The sequence below is a fragment of the Balaenoptera ricei genome, chromosome 6 (genome assembly GCF_028023285.1).
Source record: "Balaenoptera ricei isolate mBalRic1 chromosome 6, mBalRic1.hap2, whole genome shotgun sequence".
Taxonomy (NCBI): domain Eukaryota; kingdom Metazoa; phylum Chordata; class Mammalia; order Artiodactyla; family Balaenopteridae; genus Balaenoptera; species Balaenoptera ricei.
Window position 1 is genome coordinate 2,122,451 of NC_082644.1, and position 21,226 is coordinate 2,143,676.

The window sequence follows — 21,226 nt, forward strand, 5'->3', positions numbered from 1 at the left end:
TGCACCCAGCCTCATACCAAAGGTTGGACATGCATTACCTTGTTTAAGCCTGCTAACAACCTTACGAGGTAGGGACAAATAGAATACGGGTCGGAGACCGCAAGAAGTTGACAAAATGATGATGCGGGTCCTTTAACAGGACATCATTGTGCTAAAAAGTATAGATTTCCTTTTCAGTTTTTAAAATGCTGTATAGATTGGATATTCTAAGAGTGCCATGTTTTTTTTTTCTTTAGGTTCCTTTTTGTACATTTTTAATAAGCTTAATGTGTATAAGGAATATTTGCTTCTGGTTAAAAAATAATCATACAGGAAGCTCCCCAATGAAAAGTGAAAAGTCCTCTGTCTTTGCTCAGCCTCAGTCCCTCCGCTCAGTATAACCGAAAAGCTACAAGTTTCTTGTCTGACCCCCCAGAAGTCTAGTCCCCTTCTCTACTCTTATGGTTTTACTGGACGATGCACTTAAAAAAAAAAAAAATTATTTATTTTTGGCTGTGTTGGGTCTTCGTTGCTGCACTCGGGCTTTCTCTAGTTGCGGCGAGCAGGGGCTACTCTTCGTTGCGGTGCGCAGGCTTCTCATTGCAGCAGCTTCTCTTGTTGCAGAGCATGGGCTCTAGGCGCACGGGCTTCAGTAGTTGTGGCACGTGGGCTCAGTAGTTGTGGCGCACGGGCTTAGCTGCTCCACGGCTGGACGAGGCACTTTTGACAGCTTCATCTAACAGGATTTTTAAAGTCTGCATTGTGTGGGATGCCAAAATCGAACGGCCATGTCCTCTCTCAAGGACATTTGAGGCAAGATGAGTGTTTTCCTGATACTTAAAAAATGCTAAAACACACATCTATGTACACATACGTTTCATGTGTCCTGTGCCCTCGTGTGAACCTAACTTCCCAGAAATGAAACCACTGGGTCAGATGCCTGGGTATCTAAATGCTAGTGTTTGCCAAATTCTCTTCTTAAAAGGTTACACCAATTCCTCGTTCCATATTAGTTACAGTCATTTTCAATGCATAAGAGTGTTAGCTTATATTTTTATCATTTCCTTTTAGATGCTCAAACAGCTCCCAAGTGGGAAACTCCTGCCCCTGGCCTCCTCCACCTCCCCCCAAGAATCCTGCACACCCTACACGCATCATATAACAACACTTCCTGACTATCCCTTTCTGTCCTCCTTCACGTGAAGTGTGTGCATTCTGATGATGTTATTTGCTAAATATATAAATGTACTTACAAACGGCTTTCCAAAGATGAAGTGTTACAGTCCCAACTTTGGAAAACCGGATTCTGTCCCCCAGGAAGTGCGGGGGAGGCCTTCTCGGGATCATGATTTAACCTAGCTAATTACAATTCAGAGATTGATGCAAGAAGGCATAGAGTTCAAGAGTGAGGTCAATTTTTCCTGAAGTTAGGAATAAATCTGTGAATTCTGGTCTTATGAACCGCTGAAGAATTACTGTGCAGGGGTCAATAAATCACGTGCAAAGCTGTGTGAGAAACGTTCCATCTCCTCAGCATATTAGTTACAATTTCGTTATTAGGCTCCAGAGTGTTGGGCAAACTCACTCTTTTAACTTTGCAGCGATCGACCTGGCAACAGATTTAACATTTTCTTTAAATGTCTAAGTTTAACTCTTTAGTCACTGGCCAAAAACCTCTTTCTAATCCTACCAGAATTTGAGAGCTATTAAATACTTTAGTTCTTAGTCACTTGGAAATCATAATGATGCTTTACAGGAAGAAGAGGGCGGGGAGAGGGAGGAATTTCTACTCCTCAGTGGCAGGGGGGTCAGTTCAAAAAGTGAGAGGTCGTGATGATGAGTGTCCGCCTATTACCCATGTTGAGCACAAATACACATTTTGCATTGTATTCAGGAGAGTGACTTTTGAACAAAAGTGAAAATGTAAAGATGAGTGATTCTGCGCAATGCCCTAAAGGACTGGTTTTCCTTTAGTTTTGTTGTTTTCCCTCAGCACTGAGAATGGACAACACATGACAGGGCAGAGGCAGGTGGGAACCTCTGCACAGAAGCTGGAAGGCTGGGGGGTTGCAATGCTGAGGGGGGGATGGAGCTTGTGAACACACACACGTGCACGCACACACACACACACACACACACACACACTTCTGCAGAGAATACAGACACCTCTGCTGGTGGTCGAATCCCAAGCAGAAGTTGGGGTTTTTCTTTCCTTTTGGGTGGTGTGATTCTTCTCCAAGAAGAGTGTTGGAAAAATAAGAATGACAAAAAATGGGGGTGGGGGGAAGTGTAGGATATTCAGAAAACCATCCAAGTACATTTGCAAAATAAATTTCATGAAAATTATTCTTTAGTTAAATGACAAACATTTGTATGTCTCTTCAGAGCTCTCAAATGCACTTTTGAAAAATTAAATGGCACCTTGTTGGATTTGAATTTGAGCATGTGATTTCCTAACAAACATGTTTAAAGTCTATGAAACAAGGCTAAAACATGGACCTCAGCAAAAGAAAATGGAAACTTTAGTACACATCAAATGAATAAGGAATATGACTAAATTTCGAAAGCCTTTCTTTTAGAGGAAATACTCTAATTGACCCAGGTTTTTGTACAAAGTGTGAAATCGTTTGTTAAAAGATATTGTGTGATACAAACTGTTTAGAAACGAGGAAACGTAGCATTCTGTGTGCTGAGTATAAGTTCCATTTAACAGTTAATGCATCCCTAATAAACCATCCTAATTAAAAAGCCCCAGAAAGTTCGTTATCTTGATTAAATTAGACTAATCGCATCAATGCATCATAGTGAAGAGGATTGTGCCTTTCTTTTTTTTTTTTAATTTTATTTATTTTTTTCTACAGCAGGTTCTCATTAGTTCAGTATTCAGCGCAGCAAGCTTGGATCTTTTGTCCCACTTTAATTCATCAGCTGCTGTCGTTTGCTAAGAGAAAGGCTAGAGCCTGAGGCGTCCTAGTCTCCCAACCAATTATCTATCCAGTTCTTGGATTCTCTCTACAAGACCCCTGCCACCTGTTCCTCCACCTTCAGTAGATCTCGTGACAAGGAACTCAGTAGCTCATTTCTATCTGTTTCAGCTCTGGGTGTAGGGAATCATTTTAGCCATAAGAAACCTCAGGGAACTTTTTTAGATCCTTCAAAATTGATCTGACCTAGTACACGGGCAAGTGTTTTTAAGCCTAGATTCATATAACCTGGAAAAACTGGCCCAACGAAACATTAAGATCAGAGGGAGACTGATAATTCTTAGCAAAGGAATTGAGAAAAGGCATGAGTGTGAAACAGCATTCATGTGTAGCTCGGACTCTGCACCTTTGTGCAGAGCAGAGCAAACTCTTATCTCCCCAACGCTGATGAATTGCCAGAATGATAGGTAGTGAGGAAAGGCTTTCTCACAAGGTACACAGACTTGAAAGGACAGAGTGAGCTACTGGTCACTCTTCCTCATCCCAGGCGATTCTTAGGAGTCCCAAAGAGGGGCGGCCGAGGCGGAGGTCATGTGCTCTGGACGTCCCCAGACACATATTGGGCTCTGGGAATCAGAACCCTCCACAAGACACATTTCGAGTATATTGTTCTTTTCCTGCACAGCACACACATGGAGGCCTTATCAGTAGTGACATTTTTAAAATGCAAAAAGCACATATTTTTATTTGCTATGCAAGCAGAGTAACTGTTACCGTTTTCTGTAACTAGTAAATGCCACACGCTAAAGGCTTGCCCCTTGCCCCGCCGCACGAGGGTTTCAGAGTTTTTTGTCTTGTTTTGTCTTATGCCAAGTCTTCAAGTACCTCTGAAGTTCACAAGCTGTGTGTTGTGTGACCACAGTAGCTTCGGGGCGTGCAGAATATAAGCTCTAAATAATGGAATGCAGGTGGGGGTCAGAAAGGAAAGCTTTCTCATCATGGAAGTCTATACATTTTTCAATGAAAAGGGTTTAAGTCTGATTGTAACATTAATTTTAACACTTTTTAGAAATGTAGCCTGTTGGGATAAAATACCGGCTGTGGGTAATTTGCTCTGAAAAGCCCACTGCAGTGGAACCTGCCACTTTGTTCGTTGTTCAAACAGCCAAATAAAACGAGGTGCGGTCGGCCCGCGCGCTCACACCCGCGGCCCCTCCCGCCCTGGTGCAGGTTGTCCGGGCTCGGAGCAGGGCCGGTGGCTGTCCCGGAAAACGGCTCACTTTTCTGCACATGCAAAAATCTGTATTCGCTCCAGGTTGTTGGGAGGAAGGGGACAGCTGCTGCTTCGGAGCACCTGTGTGGCTGGAGTCAGACAGGTAACTGCAAACAGCGTTTCCAGGGTGTGTGAGGCTCTTCCCGGAGCTTGATTCCAGGCGTGAGCCAGACCTTGAATCCAGGGGTGTGTGTGGGGGGGGTTGTGGCCGTGTGTGGTTGTGTGTGTGGTTGTGGCCGTGTGTGTGATTGTGTGTATGGTTGTGTGTGTGTGTGGTTGTGTGTGTGGTTGTGGCCGTGTGTGTGATGGTGTGTATGGTTGTGTGTGTGTGTGTGTGTGTGGTTGTGGCTGTATGTGGTGTGTGTGTGTGGTTGTGTGTGTATTTGTGTGTGTGTGGTTGTGTGTGGTGTTTGTGTTTGTGTGTGGTTGCGTGTGTGTTTGTGTGTATGGTTGTGTGTGTATGTGTGGTTGTGTGTGGTTTGTGTGTGTGTTTGTGTTTGTGGTTGTGGCTGTATGTGTGTGTGGTGAAGTGTGTGTGTGGTTGTGTGGTTGTGTGTGTGTGGCTGTGTGTATGTGTGTGGTTGTGTGTGTGTGTGGTTGTGTGTATGTGTGTGGCTGTATGTGTGTGGCTGTGTGTACTGCACGTGTGGAAGGCACCCCGTGTCTAGTTGCCGCTGACGGGAGCAGACCCCCTGCCAGCAGTGAGCTCCCTTCCACCCCTGACCCCTCTGTGATCGAATAGTCTCCTTGGAAAGCTGGCGTCTGCACGCGCGGCTGGAAGGCACACAGAGTGGGCTCAAGGGACAGCGTTGGGATGGGGTGGCTTTGCCGCGGGTCCCCTGGGAGAAACTTGCCTTGGAGCCCCATGTGTGCACAGGGTCCCTGAGCGGGCCGGCACGCACATGAACTTCACACACGCTCGCTCTGCTTTCCACGTGTCTGTGGTTCCTCAGCGACCGCGTCAGCCTCACGGAGGCTCGGGAGGCGGGGCTCGTGGGGTTCGAGGTACGGGGGGTCCTGAGCCCCCCGCCTCTGCTGAAGAGCCGCCTGCCTGGGGCTGCCTCTCTTTCCCCGCGCGGCTGTAGCTCCCTGGGATTGAGCCGGGAGACAGAGAAGGAAGCCCTTTCCACCCTGAAAGGTGCAGCTTTTCCAGCAGGGGGTGCCCCTGCATCTTCTGCCCCTCAGCACCATCAAGGCCGGAAACCGGGGGCCACCTCACACACTGGGAAGAGTGGGAGGTGCGGTCTCCTGGACCTTGACTTTGCGGAGGGATGTTCGCCTGCCGAGGGGAAAGCCGTCTTCAGTGTCGTTGCTTGTCAGACGCAAACAGTGAACTCTGGGGCTTTGCAGGAGTCGGAACAGAACTGTTCTGTGTGTGTTGCCACCGTCTGTGGAGTCGAGGAAGCAGGAGGGCCCGCTGCCCCGTCCCTGCCTTCGTTTCAGTCCCTTTGGGATTTCCTAATTCCGAGGCAATCATTGTATGGAATGGACGAGTTCCAGAAGCACAGAAGACTGTGTTTCTAATAAACCACCTCCCACTTTATCCCCTTTGGAGTGCAGCCCGAGCTACAACAATAGCTAATGATTACATGCTGTACCTGCAGCAACAAAGTAGCTGAAATTGCACCTCTGCTGTCTGGTGAAGCCATCTCCCCCAGGCTCCCAGGCTCGGAAGGTTTGGAAACATCCAGCACGTTTTCATCATGCAGGTAGCTTTGAAGCGACTTGTCAGGTCAAGCTGACTGAGTTTTGTGCTTGCATAGATGATCGGTGAGGATGAACCTACTTTTTAACCTGGGAATTTGTGAATGAGCGACAGGAGGGCTGGGGACCTTTCTCCCCTCGTGTCCCGTGAGACTTGCTTTTGTCCACTCATGGGAAGGAATCACATTTACAGAGTCAAAATAGCCGCGAAAGCCAGAGTCACACTTTCACGTTGCACTGGCAGTGAAGTCTACACTGCTTTGCCGGCCACAGTCCCTGTGTGCTCCTGTCACTTCACTCAGAAATGCCCTGACTTGGACATTATGTTGTATGGTCACCCTGAGCATTTTCCAAAGGCAGGGAGAACCCAGTAACTTCATGTGCCATGGCAAAATGGCAGCTTGTCAGAAAAAAAGGGGAAAGAAAATCCTTAGAGTTAATAGTCAGGGATAGTTGGGAGGTTAGCAATCAGCATTTCACATTGACTCCTAAGAAAATGATGCTTAAACATAGCCTGTTAAATCCAGCATGGCAAATATGTCTCGATTCAGGTGCCAAGTCTAGCCAACTGGGAGTGGCTGCCCAGAGAGGGACTCAACCCATTCTGGGGCTGGTGGAGAAAGAGGCACCTCACTGATGCCATCACGGGCACTGGAAGAGGCAGTCGTAACAGGTAGGCAGGTATCAGATGTCACTGTCGTAGGGTTAGGTGGGATCTGAGTGATGATTCTACCCGCTGTGTGTCCGCATCACGCTAAGTCTTCAACCTCATCCTCAAGGCACGTCTTCTGTGGTCCAGTAGGATTGAGAGTGATGCCTGCCATCTTTCTGTCTTGGAAATTCAGTGCACATTGGCACGCAGTGCTACAAAGTTCTATAGTAAAGACAGATGTTTAACTTTGTTTCCCTGGTGTTCCATAAACCTATAGGCCGCAGAAGCCTTTTTCAACGGTATCTGCCCACTGGCTGCAGAACTACTTTCTAGGGACACATTGGAGGAAACGCGGGTCTAGTTCATGCCTCACAAACAAGGAAGCTCAGCCCCAAAGAGAGAAGGACTGGGTCTTGTTCAGCTGGGCTAGTCTGTGGAACCAGGCAGAACCAGAACGAGACTGCGGACTCCCAGCCCTAATCCGCTAACTACCTTCTCAGTGTGGAACCGATTAGAAGCAGCCTGAGGTTTTTTTTAACAGCTTCTGGCAGCACACGGACTTGGTGTAAATTCCACTTGCCTATTTGTACAGTTGTGTGTTAGGCACAGTGATGAAATATTTGCCTGCTCACAGTGTCCAGACGTGAGGCGACCTCTCACGGTCAGAACAAAACAAGGTCAAATTAGTTTTGAAGTTCCATTTTATCTGGGCTACTTGATCCCCCGCTGCCACCCCGCATCTTTTATCTTCCTGTCTTGGGAGATAAAGTGATGATTAGAGATTTGAATTGTTAGACGTGAGTCTGGTTTCAGTTCAAAATCTATTTTATCATTTCCTGGGCTTTGAATTTCAAAACATCAATCTATTTATTGGTCTCTTTTGGACCATAAGGTTAAAGTACATCTGTTGTCCACACTGATTTAGCTGTTGGCCCTCAAGCTAAGCGGTCATGAAATTATAGCCGTAGTAGATTTAGCCAAGGAATAACTTCACTTTGGTCTGCCTATAAATCCACTCGACAGAATAAACATGGTGTGTTTTGTGGTTCATGGGAACACATGTAAAGAATTAAGAAATCTTTGGTGACAAGACAAAAACTGCTCCATAAAAATTAATTGGTGCTTAAGGAAAGAAACCCCATAGGAAAGGAGAGGGTGTGTATAAGGGGAGGGGTAGTGAAAACCTTTCCTTACAGGGAGCATTCCTTGTCAGGTCCTCTGATGTTCTGCTCTTTCTTGCAATATCAGCCATCAACTCATCTGGTTCTCTTTGTTCTGCATTTTTGCTGTAAAATCGACCCCACTCTGAACTACGAAGATGGACCTATTTAGCTTTCATTGTTTGCTTCTAGAGCTGCTGTTCCTGATGACTCTATCATTTTTTTTTAATTGGGGTATAGTTGCTCTACAATGTTGTGTTAGTTTCTGCTGTACAGTGAGGTGAATCAGCTATGTGTATACATATATCCCCTTTTTTGGATTTCCTTCCTATTTTAGTCACCACAGAGCACTGAGTAGAGTTCTCTGTGCTATACAGCAGGTTCTCATTAGTTATCTACTTTGTACATATTAGTGTATATATGTGATGATTCTATCATTGCTGGCATCTTTTAAGCAGGACTTGAGGCTGTCAGTGTGAATGCCTACATAGATATACATATTCTGTCTTAACATGGCTAAGCTTTTTGAGAGTTTTACTTTTTCTTTCAAGTAGTTTGGTTAAGTTGTATGGTGATTTTTTTAAATAAATGTATTTATTTTATTTAAAAAAAAAAAATTAATTGGTGCTTAATTGAGGATGCGTGAAGTGGGATACTGGCAGACGGCCTGCCTGTGAGCATAGGCATGAGCGAGGTTCATGTTGGGCAGAGGTTGCCAGTTTCATGTTGGTGATTTTCCAGCTCAGGGCAGAAAGCTGCCCTTCCTTTGGGAGAAAGGGCACCTGGAAAACGGAACCATTGCTGAACCACTCCTGTCCCTGGTGTTTTCTCTACCCTTTATTTCCGTTATATTAGCATTAAAGAAGCCGGTTTCTTCCTTTTCTCCAAGCACACGCTTGCGTGAAGCCATGTGGCTGCTTGCGCTTTGGAGAAGGGACCGCTGTGGGCTGGATTTGCCTTTGTGCGATCACCACTGACACCCTCTGAAGATGACTTCTGAGAAGTACGAATCAGTGGAGAAGCAAAGCAGAAAGCTTTGAATGTAACTCGGTTTCCCCATGAGCGTAAGGAAACTGCCTTATAGGAGAGAATGAAAACTCAACTGTATTTAAAGGCTTTCATTTCATAAGGCCTCCTTGTTTCAATTAACTGACTTCGGAGATTTACCATTTTCCTTAGCAACGTTGGAGAATATTAGCCATGCTCCACTGATGAAGCTTTGTAAGTTTTCTAAGTCAGAGTTGTTCATTTTAAAAGCCACATGTTTAAAATACAGAGTGCAGAAAATTTCCATGATACATCGTTGTGGTACAGAAAAATAAGGACACCAAAAGAAGCTGTGAGTCCTAAAATATATATTTCCTTTTAAGTGAAAGTACTAGAATAGATATTACTAGTCAGCTTGGAAGCCGAGTGGTGCTATATGTGGTTTTTTAACATAAACTATCCATCTCCCATGCTGGGAAGTATAAACTCTACTTTGCCAGTGGATTTGTTAGTTCCTCTCATTTAGCAGTTGAATTTATTGCCATAAAAACCAACACTCTTCCCCTGTCTTGGAAAACCAGAGCGTTCTGAGCTTGCCCAGACGTGTATCCCAGCTCCAGTACGCAGTTCTCAGCCTGGCTGCCAGGTGCCAGGGGTCAGAAGGGCAGGAAACCAGGAAAGCCGCATTGTAAACTCTGAAATTGTCTTACACTGTCCACAGTGGAAACCGCTGGTGGTCTCCAAAGACAGCCGCTTGCTCAGAAGCAGCTGCAGTGCCCCTGATTTTACTTATTCTCCTGACCCCTCTCCATCCCAACTGAAGAGTTCCCAGGCCTGCAGTCAGATGCAGGTGTTCTCCTCCAACATCGGGCTCAGACCGAGCCAGCCATTACATTTAACCTCACCTTGAAATGTAGAAAGTGAACAATTAAATAGGAAACTTTTCTGTGTAAAACACCTTCTTGAATTTCAATCCTACCACATCCTGCTGGTGCCATAATAGGAACCTTGAATTTCTGGCACTGTCTCATGTTTTAGGCTGGAATGTTTGAAAAAAATCCTGAGGAAAAAAAGACAGGCAACAAAAAGCAGTATACATGTATATGTATATTAAAAGGTTGTTGATTTCAAAATCCAGCACAGAATAATATAAAGAAATATGCCATCTTATAGAGCTTTAAATACTACAGTCCTTTTTTTTCTACGTGTTATAATCCTTTATGAATAAAAAGGAAAAATTCAAGACTCACGAAGTCCATCAACATTATCCTGTCTCTAATAAATTGATTTCAACCTAAGTATTCTATCCATAACAAGCTGAATCTGTAAGCTGGAGGCTGTAACCAATCTTTAAAGATTTTTGAAGCAGTACCTGCTTCCATGTGGTAGGAAAACCTAATTTCATTAGATGACCTGATGTCTATAATTGGGATTTCTTCTCCGTTTTCCCTACTACTAGTCTCATGAGATGAAAAACCCGGTTTATCTGCCATCTGTACCCTGGTCAGTCCCTGGGTTGGAATTTAAGTGCAGTAAGCCCCTTGATGGATGAATAAATGATTGCTTGATGAGTGAATGGATGAATGAATGAGACTGCATCTCCTAACCCGTTTACATTTTATTTCTAACTAATGCAGGGTTATTTTCATACCCCATTTAGTGGCCTCAGAATCTGACAACCGGTCTCAACTGGCTTGCTGTGACGCGAGCATCTCTTAATTCTTTTCACTGGGGATTTACCGGGCACACCGATGGGCAAGGTTTGCTTCTCAGCTGCTGTCGAGTGGCAATTACATAGCAGCTTAGTGGCTCCACAGAGATTAGAGGAAGAAGCAGGAAACTGTGTTACAGCTTGTTTCTATCCATAGTAAAAAGCTCCGTGAAAGGTGAAACTACAAGTATTGAGGAAAAGGAAGTGTGCAGGTTGTCTGGATTTAATCGTCCGTGTTCTGTAGATAAATGGGAGCTGCCTGTATCTTCAGTACAATGACAACTACTTCACAAGGTTGTTGGAAGGTAAAACGAGGCCATATTTGCAAAGCACATAGCGTATAATAGGCATTTAATAAGTATTCGTTCTCCTTCCCTTCATTTGAATCAAATAAGCCCTTACGAACTATCACTGTTCCCAAACATTGTATCACCTCCTCATCCTAACTGTGAGATTGTATTATATGTTTTTACCATTTTATGGTAACAGAAGTATGACAGAAAGCTGAAATTTATCAGAGGTACAGAATGGGTATATAGATATCTGGATTTGATTTTCTACTGTGCTGTCCAGTGTCCTGTCCACTAAATAAATGGCTTCCAGGTATTAGAAATGGGATGAAAAAATGTCCACGTGCCCTTCAGCGGAATTCTACCCGAGTAGGCTCTGTCTTAGCACAGGACATGTCTCCACACGGCTGCATCTCAACCAAGGTCTCTTTCCGCTCTCACCGTGTAATAACTAGAAGCAGCTTCCAGGATCTGGAGGGAAGTGAAATGTGTTTTCTAGGAGACCAAGGTGAGGACGGCAGTGTGTTCCATTACAGACTTGTGCTTCGGTTGCTGTGTCGCCTGCCACTCCGAGGCACTCGGTTCCGCTAGCTGAAGACATTCCGATCTGTTAATGACGTCTGCCTCGGGATGGGGGGTGGCGGGGTGTCACACCCGTGCCGTGCCTTCCCCACACCTGGCCTGCGTTGATTTTGCGTGTTTACGTTCTAGCTTGTCTTAAGCCGCGCTAGCAATAAGAATTTAATGGAGGATAAATTGCAGGTCAAAACTGAATCAACAGCCCTGACTCTTACCTCTTCTTTAAAGAATACTAAGTGTTTTGAGTCCTTTGCCAGGAAGCTGATGGAAATGTTAAGAAATTTAATGAAATAAAGTGACTTTAGCTCATCCGCTACCTCGTGGTGTCCAGACTTCAAACCTTCAGGATTTCTTAGGTCAGATAAGAAGGCCATGTGTCTTTGATCGGCTACAGAAGAGTGGAGAAGACTGGTTTCCTCCTCTGACATATGCGTGGAGTTGATGATTTTGAGTTTCATGCTGTGCCTTGTAAATGCACTTCAGTTCGAGTAGGTGAGAGCAGATCAGCTTCCCTCTGTGGGCATCTTCAGGCAGAAATGACCAGATATGACTTTGGGAATTAAAAAAAACATGAAAAACAACCCCAGCCAACTGAGCATCTACAGAATGCAAGGCATATTACTTTAGAGGCAATTGAGTCCAGATCCTCACCCCTGAGGACAGAAACGACCATAGGTGTTATTTAAACGATTTATCTGTTCCAGCCTGTCTTCATTTGTAAGCTTATTCTTCTCTGATGAGTTCAGTGTATGAAAAAGCAGGTGTTGTCATGATTCAGGTGTGGTGAGGCTGACAGATCAGGAGGAGATGCCTCTGAAACGCTTTTATTACTCACAGGCCCCAGAGCAGGAAGCTCCCTGCGCCATGGGGTCGGGGAGGACAGGGGGTCCCCAGGGTGGGTCAGGAGGCAGAGCGGAAGGGGAGGGGGGCCTTCACTGTGTCCCTGCAGGAAGGGTTGCTGGGTGGGGCAGGGGGAGGCCCCGGGGCTGCTCTGAATGGGGCCATCGGCTCTGGACTCGGGGCTGTCCTGGTTGTCACCGCCTGGCTCTGGGCGTTGGAGCAGGTGGACAGTGGCCCGAGTGGGAGGGCCTGCAGGCGGGGATGGGCTCTGGGTTGGTGAGTCTCACTGGAAAGGAGCCGGAAGGTGTCACTTACCGTCTCCAGGAACCGGCAGCCCTGGGAGGGGCCATGTCTCCAGGGTCAGCCAGGCCAGGACGTCAAAGCGTCAGAAACACAGACGGTTAAAGACCTGGCAAGTAGGTGCCGTGTGCAGACGCGGGGCTGGAGCTCACAGCCCTGGGGAGCTGCGTGAGCGCGGCCATGAGGCCGGGCCCCGCCGGAGCCTCTGTCCTCGTGGGAGAGGAAGGCAGGGGCAGACTCATTCCGTAGAAGGCGAAGGACTCGGTGGGGGTCGTGACAAGGTGCTGAATCCACCCACACGTTCAGGGACCCGACGTGGGTGCATGGCCTCAGAAACACCGCGATATCCTCAGACCCTTCAAAGAAGCAAAGCCGTTCATGACTTACACCTTTCATCAAATAATTCCCTACATCATTTCTTGAAATATTTTTCATGCACTCACTAAATATACAACCTTTTCATTTCACCAAGAACCTCAGAATTATGAAACTTTATAGCGAGGTCTCCTGTCCTCAGATAAAGAGCCTGGACCAGGAAGGTAGACGACTTTCCTACGGTCTCTGCCGAACATCCCTGTGAGGCCGCTGCGGCTCCAGTCGTGAACCAGACACACGTTTATCCGAACAGTGGCTGGAGCCATGGGCCCTGCCTGGTGCCCCAGGGAGGCCCCCATCTCGATATCTGCAGCCTCTCCCCTCCCCCAGGCCACACCCTGACAGCCCCCATCTCGACAGTGTAGAACTGGTCCCGTGGCAGGTCCTGGGCCCGTAACCCTCTGACTTTCCCTGACGGTGTCAAAGCCACAGAATGACTCACGTTAAGTCTTAGGCTTGCTGCCTGATTTGGACAAATTTAGTCTTTTGTCTGCACTATTTCTTCTACATGCTACAACCTGAGATGCTTTAAAAATGTCATCCATGGGACTGGAGAACAAAAAGCATGAGTGTTTAAAAAGCAAAAGCCAGGGCTTCCCTGGGGTCTGTAAGCACCACCCACGTCACCACGTGCCATGTTGGTGTCACGAGGCACCATCCCCAAGACCAGATAGGTGTGTTAGGCTGTGGCCAGAGTGCATTTGTACCTGAACCTTTTCGCCAGTGTTCAGTGTAGTTCAAGTACTTTACTGTGCTTACCGATCATGTTCTTCAGGCTTACACTTATCATGATTGCTCAGATTATAATCGGTCTTTTCTTTTTGGTCTGTACCATGCGGCTTGCGGGATCTTAGGTCCCCGACCGGGGGTCGAACCTGGGGCATGGCAGTGAAAGCGCTGAGTCCTAACCACTGGACCACCAGGGAAGTCCCAGATTATAATTGATCTTAATTCATTTTTTAAAAACTGCAGGCTCTATGGGATGAATGTGCCAGAAAAGCATCGTGCAGCATACACATGGGATGTTAGGAGATGCAAAATGAGAAAGAGTTGCATGGCCAAGTAAGATGAATGAATGCTAGATTAAACAATATTAAACTAATTTGTTTTCTGCAGGGCTTCTGAGGGCCTTTAATAAGAGAATCTTAATTACATGAAGGAGCGATATATACATATACATGTGTATAATAGGTAGCATCTTCCAAATCTATTAGGCCACAGAGCCTTCACCATTTGTTTTTTTCTTGGGCAGCATATTCTAAAGTAACAAGTGGCAGGTAGTAAGTATTTTTAAAGCACCAACTACGTGCAGTACACTATGGATCAATGAAAAAGAGTCCATTTCCTGGATGAGGAAGTAAGGCCTAAATGCATTAGGCCTCAAGTAATGATATAAAGAAACACCACGGAGAATAGGAAGTGACATAGCATCAATTGTCAAGTGAATAAGGCTACGATTTTTTGAGTGTAGAGGAGAGAGAAACAAACAGAACATATTTTTGCAGATACAGAACACATACAATACGGTTTCTCTGCTCAAGAAGTGATGATGCAGGCTGGCGTGGTCCACGCGTGACAGACCAGAACTTCTTCCCCTTCACATGCACGTGAATCATTGGGGTCTGAACCGACTCAGTGGGCTTGGGATGGTGATTGAGATTCTGCGTTTCTTTTATTTTTTAAATTTTTAAATTTTTTATTGAAGTACAGTTGAGTTACAATGTTGCGTTAATTTCTGCTGTACAGCAAAGTGATTCAGTTATACATATATATATATATATTCTTGTTTTAAAGTATTCTTTTCCATTATGGTTTATCATAGGATATTGAATATAGTTCCCTGTGCTATACTGTAGGACCTTGTTGTTTATCCATTCTATATATAAAAGCTTATATCTGCTAATCCCAAACTCCCAATCCATCCCTCCACTACCCCCTCCCCCTTGGCAACCACCAGTCTGTTCTCTATGTCTGTGAGTCTGTTTCTGTTTCATAGACAGGTTCATTTGTGTCATATTTTAGATTCCACATATAAGTGATATCATAGGATATTTGTCTTTCTCTGTCTGACTTACTTCACTTACTGTGATCATCTCCAGGTCCTTCCATGTTACTGCACATGGTATTATTTCAATCTTTTTTATGGCTGAGTAATATTCCATTGTATATATGTGCCACATCTTCTTTATCCATTCCTCTGTTGATGGGCATTTAGGTTGCTTCCATGTCCTGGCTATTGTAAACAATGCTGCAGTGAACATAGGGGTGCATGTATCTTTTTGAATTATGGTTTTCTCAGGGTATGTCCAGGAGTGGGATTGCTGGATCATATGGTAGTTCTATTTTTAGTTTTCTGCGAGACCTCTAGAGATTCTGCATTTCTAACAAGCTCCTAAATGGTGCTGATGCCCTTGGTCCAAGGACCACACTTCTCCTGTAAAATCCAGATAATAACTGTTGCAGGGTTTGTGGGCCGTGCAGTCTGTCCCAGCAGCCCAGCTGTCGCTGCAGCGCGAAGGTGGCCACAGACACTGTGTTAGTTCAGGGGCACACTTGTGATCCCCCAAGACTTTATTTATAGGCTCTGAAATCTGACCTTTATATAATTAACATGTGTCACAAAATACTCTTCTTCTGATTTTTTTCCTAACCTTTAAAAACATGGAAACCATTTCTTGGCTCACGGGCCTCAGGAAAGCAGGCGGTGGCCTGCAGGCTGTGTGCACTGCCTGAGGTCAGGGTGTCACAGCCCTGGGGTGGCCGGCAGGGGTGTCCCGAGGAGCACATCTAACCAAGGCAATTAATCGTCCTCTCTTTTAAACCTTCATTGCGTTTGTTCACGCTTCATTTTCCCTCTGACTGTTGGTTCTTATCGTTTTATGGCAGGGTAACTCACCCTAGGTAACGTACAGACACCTCGACTCTGGCTGGTTCCAGAGTCCACCAGGCTTGACTCTCCCTGTGGCCTCCAGTACCTGACGTGGTGCCGTCCACGTGGGAGGTGCCCGGCAAGCGTGCGCTCAGTAGAACTGAATCTGTTGAAGGCGGCTTTCGCTTGCTCGTGAGGAGAGCAGCTCCAGGCTGGGATGAGCACAGAGGGTGAGGGGAGAACTGCAGGGAGCAGAGAGGAAGCAGGTCACACATGAGGGCTGCATAGGAAATGGGAAATCCACGCAGATATTTGACAGAAACAGGATTCGTATGGGAACATGATGGAAAAGAAAATCCGGGCCAAGTTACAGGAAAGCAGACAATAAAGATTTAAAGTTTAGGCAATGATTCATGTAGGGAAGAGTGTCGAGTGCTTTCACCTGCCACAGGATCAAGAATCCATAGCTTGCCAGGGATGAAGAGATCAATTAAAAGACTTCAGGTCAAGTAACAGTGAAGCCATAGACGGTTCTCCGGGCGGGGGGGCAGGGTCTCGACTGTGATTGTGGAAAGAGCAGAGAAGAAGGGACTAGAAAATGGTTCTCGGCCAGAATGTTCTCCAAGACTTTACGAAAACAAAGGAAATCACAAACTACTCAGAATCATGAAATACTGCCCTTCTCAACTGCCTCAAAAGCAATATGCCTTGCATTGCATAGATGCTCAGTTGGCTGGGGTTTTTTATATGGTTTTTAATTCCCGAAGTCATGTCTGTCCTTTTCCAAATATCCTGTACTTATTTTTTTAATATAGTTTCTGGAGTTAATATGCTAAGTATTAGCAAACTGGCTTGTTTTATTAACTTTACTTTCAGACTAAATATAGACAGAAGCCTATATTATGCTATCTAAATGCAGAAAAGGTTAGTTTTCACTGACATAAAAAGGATGCCAAGTCCAAAGAATTTTATAGAGGATCAGACTCAGGGAAAAATCTCTCAGTGCTGATTAAGAGCTAAATGGACAGTTCTGTCCCAGAGACTTCAATCTTTTTAGTTGTCAGTGGCACGTTCCTTCGTATTTCTTTAAAACTAAATCACATTTGTGGGGAGGAGGGTTAGGGCAGCTTCGTATTTTTTTGTAAAAATCCTGTTGAGAGTTTGAGGTGCTCAGGGAATAAAGGAAAGCATGTGAGGGGGAACCCGCGTAAAAACAGTCTGGCCACCTGCCACCTCCCACACCAAGGGCCCGGTCGATGGGAAGGGGTGAGACCAGCAAGAATGAATTACAGAGCACTGCTGCCCCTGCCCGCATCATGGGGGCCGGGCACGCGGCTGGAAGGTTCTCTAAATATCAGAACTGTGTAAGGCGTTAACTCCATTCCTGCCCAGCTGACCAGGTCAACAGGAACATTGCTGCCCAGGGTCTATAACATGACAATGTCTCCCTTGATACTGTACATTAAGTATTTTGAGTACAATGTTTATATTACTTTCATATTTTTCTTTACATAAGAACAATAGATAAAATTGTAATAGACGTGAGAGGCACTGGTGATAAAACATTTTTGTAAGACACTTGGAATTTGTGTTCCTTCCATTTTGTAACTGAAATGGTCTTTCCCAGTGTGATGATGTCCCTTATTTCCAGGTTGATGAAATGTACAAGGTGCTTTACAAAGAAAACCCATGGGAATTGTCTAGCCATGCATTTCATGGTCTCAAATGCAATAGCATTTAGTAGGGTCAGTAACACGGACACAGGTCTTTTTTTTCAGACAAGCATCTCGCTACACAGCATCTTGCCTTTCACTTCTGCTTTATTATTTTAAACGTCCCCTTTTCCTTTCTCTCCCTCCTGTCCTGCGACTTCCGTTTGGCCAGCAGATGGTTCTGTGAGGGGATCGAGCTGCACAACAGTCCCGACATCCAGATCCGCTGGGACGGGGGCGACCTGCACACGCTGGTCATAGCCGAGGCCTTTGAGGACGACACAGGGCGCTACACCTGCCTGGCCACGAACCCCGGTGGCTCTGACACCACATCCGCCGAGGTGTTCATTGAAGGTACCCAGGGATGTGGGGTGAGGCGTGGGGTGCCGAGTGGGCAGGGGCCCGTTGCCTCTTGTGAACGTGATTTTCCAACGTTGTGAGTCAAACCTCATTTGTCCTCCAGGACAGATAAATCGAGCGGCTCTGACACTTGGGTGTACGTCTGCGTCGACAATGTCTGATGTCAACATTTGTTCCTTTTCATTTAAAACATTTCAGCTATGTGAATTTATTTAGAATACTAAGTGTCCAACTTATTTCTGGTTTCTCTGGTGGACAAAGAATGGGGACATATTAAAATACTAGAAATACTAGACCTATCAACCAAAGTTAAACTCTAAAAGACTTAGGAGATCATTCACAGGGATATTAAGTGGTTGAATATTTTTAAATGTTCTCATTTTTATTAAATTCTAGAACTTTTCCTTTTTTGTTAGGATGCTGCTATTTCTGCTAAGCGTACCATGAACTTGCAATCACTAGGTGAAAAAATTTCCAGAATCAATGTTGCATTAAATAGGGGTGGGCAGAGAGCAGAATATCTCTATTGTTCTAACAATTCATTTTTGACAAGACTCAGCCTATAGGGAATAAGAAAACTTGCTATCAAAGTATATAGTTTACATCACTGTTGCATTTTTATCAATATCAGTCATTTAAGTTGGAAGTGGCTTGAACACCAGTGTTCTATGTCCCTAAAGCCATAAATTGGTGAGTAGCCTTGTAATTGCTTGCATTTAAAAATAGTAGTTGGAACACAGAAAGAAAATTGAAATCCTCGAGGTCTCCACTACCTTAATCTTCATCTTTTTACTAAATTTTTTTTACTGTTTAATAGCACTAAATTTCTTTGTTTTTTAAAGTAGAAGAAAGCAAGATGTGAACCATTATTTATAGCCCTTGTAAGAACTGGCCAAAAAAAAAAAAAAAAATTTAGTTTTAGAAGTAACTGTTACTGCTGACTAAAACTATGTGCCTTTACTTTTAATAAAAGGGTCCCCTGCATTGTCTTTGAAAGCGTCTGTGAGCTCCTTCGGGGACCTTGTCCTGCTAATAAGAGCAAACCTGCTGTATTAACAATAAGTGATGCGACATGGCACTTACAGGTACACACACGTGCAGGCGTCATTTAAACCTCACCATGAACCTGTGAGGTGTTATCAGGGTCCTTTTACACACGGGTAAACTGAGCCTGGGGAGGTGAAAGGGGCCTTTCCAAAGTCACTCCAGGATTTGGACCCAGTCTGTCTTGCTCCAGGGCCCATATCCTATTCGCTATGTCACATGTATCTCAAAGTGCTAAATGAACAGGAAAAGAATGGCAAAAAGATTTTTAACATTTAATAAGCGAGCAGTATCAGTCATGGGCTGGCTGTGGAGCAAACTTCTTGAAGCATTTTAGAATACGGAGGAGGAAAGTTAAACTTCCATTAAAAAAAACAAAACAAAACCATTTGCTGATGATGGTCAGATTTGTCTTCCAAAACCAAGTTCAACTAGAGCTGCTTAAAATTAAATGCTTTATTTGCTTTCAAGATTGCTAGAAATGGGTACTTCAGTGTGGATTGTTTCTGTACTACAGACATTAAATCACGTCAGTTTTACGTACTAGTCTACCAACTCGATTCAGCCACGTTTATTAAGGCCTTGCTCTGTGCCAAACAGCGTGGGTGCGGATATGATGGGGATGGGTCCTGCTATCAAGGAGTTCCCAATCCAACAGCAGAGATGGATACATTTTTAAAAAAAGAATATAAAATAAGTGATGTTATAAGTGATATAACAGATATCTAAAGTGTTATAAGGATACAAATGAACTTAAAAGATTAACTGCAAGGTATATAAGACACACTAACTTTCATAGAATAAGAGGAGCTATTTCTCTGCCTTGGAAACCACTTTCAGGATCTGACTCCGGAGGCCCAAAACATGCATGCCACGGTCTTTAACTTTATTTCATTAAATTGAGCTCTGCCACGTAGAAGCCCCTGCAGTGCAGTCCTCTCCTGCCTTTGGGGTCTCTGCATGAGCTACTTAACGTGGGAGAAGCACCCCCCGTTCTACCTGCCACGGGTGGTCCACGCCCAGGGCTCCACAGAGGTGGCGGGTGTTCCCAGTGTCCCTTTTTGCACCTGAGGACCCTGCACTGGCTTAGACGGCCCGCCAGCTGTGGGTCTGGCTTTAGATCTGTGTGCTGAGGAGAGGAGGGGTCTGGGCAGAGCCGGAATGAAGAGCCCTTAAGCATCAGCTTCCTAAGCCTCCTGGAAAGTGCGTTAGGAAACTGGCTCATCGTCCCCGTGAAATATGGGTGATAACTTTTTAAAAGCCTGATTTTGGTGTATTTTTATCCCTAAGAACAATTACATGAAATGGGAGAGAATTTCACATAAATTCTTAGGCTCCTGTTATGACTGAAAGGAAGAAGTGTTTATGTCTTCCTTACTGCAGCACTACATTAGACTCAGGAGGATCTCTTGTCCCTAAACCACATTGCTATTGCTATGTCAGCGTGCAGTATGGGGGTGGAGGTGCGTACCAGAGGGTAGGAAGCTTTCTATAGATTTAAGAACCTCGAGAAAATCTTCCCTAAAAGTTTAACAACCTACTAGTTGGAAACTGTCTAAATTTCACTGCCTTGTGCAGCAACTTTTAGAATGATATCGAGGAAATTTCAGTTTAAGAACAGTAACTAAGGGGCTTCCCTGGTGGCGCAGTGGTTAAGAATCCGCCTGCCAATGCAGGGGACACAGGTTCGAGCCCTGGTCTGGGAAGAGCCCACATGCCGCGGAGCAACTAAGCCCGTGCACCACAACTACTGAGCCTGCGTGCCACAACTACTGAGCCTGTACTCTAGAGCCCAAGAGCCACAACTGCTGAGCCCATGTGCCACAACTCCTGAAGCCCATGCGTCTAGAGCCCATGCTCCGCAACAAGAGAAGCCACCGCAATGAGAAGCCCAGCACCGCAACGAAGAGTAGCCCCCGCTCGATGCAACTAGAGAAAGCCTGTGCTCAGCAACAAAGACCCAATGCAGCCAAAAATAAATAAATAAAATAAATTGTTTTTAAAAACCCCCAAAAAACCAGGAACTAACTTTTATCTCCTAGTGTTAACTAGGAACCGAGCCCTGGTCTTCATTTTCACCTGGATTATCTCATTTAATCCTTACAAAAATCACCGCATTCTGTGACTGAGGAGACGGCAGCTTAGGGAGACTTGTAGGGCCCCAGACCTCACACACACACTCACACTCCCCTGAGCTTCAAGGACTAAACCCAGTCAGTGTGACCCCTTAAGTCTGAACAGCCACAGAGGAAAATGCAGATGAACCTTGGATCTTGGGGCAGCAGGGTGGTCACCTGCATCCAGTAACAGGCCTGGGATGTGTGCCTGGAACATCTCAGGACACCACTGGGCTTTTGGTCATTGGTCGCGTGTTCACTGAAGGTCCCCTGGACGGCGGGCGGTGGCCCGGGCACTGGGTGGGGACACTTGCAGTACAGGCAGGGCTCGGTCCTCGCTGCGCCCGCAC

The 21,226-nt window shown here is 45.4% G+C and overlaps 1 protein-coding gene across 5 annotated transcripts in view; it reads left to right on the forward strand.

Annotated features, from left to right (window-relative positions):
* PALLD (palladin, cytoskeletal associated protein) overlaps positions 1–21,226 on the forward strand; it is a 376,343-nt gene that overhangs the window by 134,733 nt on the left and 220,384 nt on the right. For all 5 annotated transcript variants that reach the window (XM_059926713.1, XM_059926714.1, XM_059926715.1 and 2 more), the window contains exon 3: positions 17,531–17,709. In XM_059926713.1, coding sequence (XP_059782696.1) covers positions 17,531–17,709 — 179 coding nt within the window. The remainder of the gene's footprint in view (positions 1–17,530; positions 17,710–21,226) is intronic.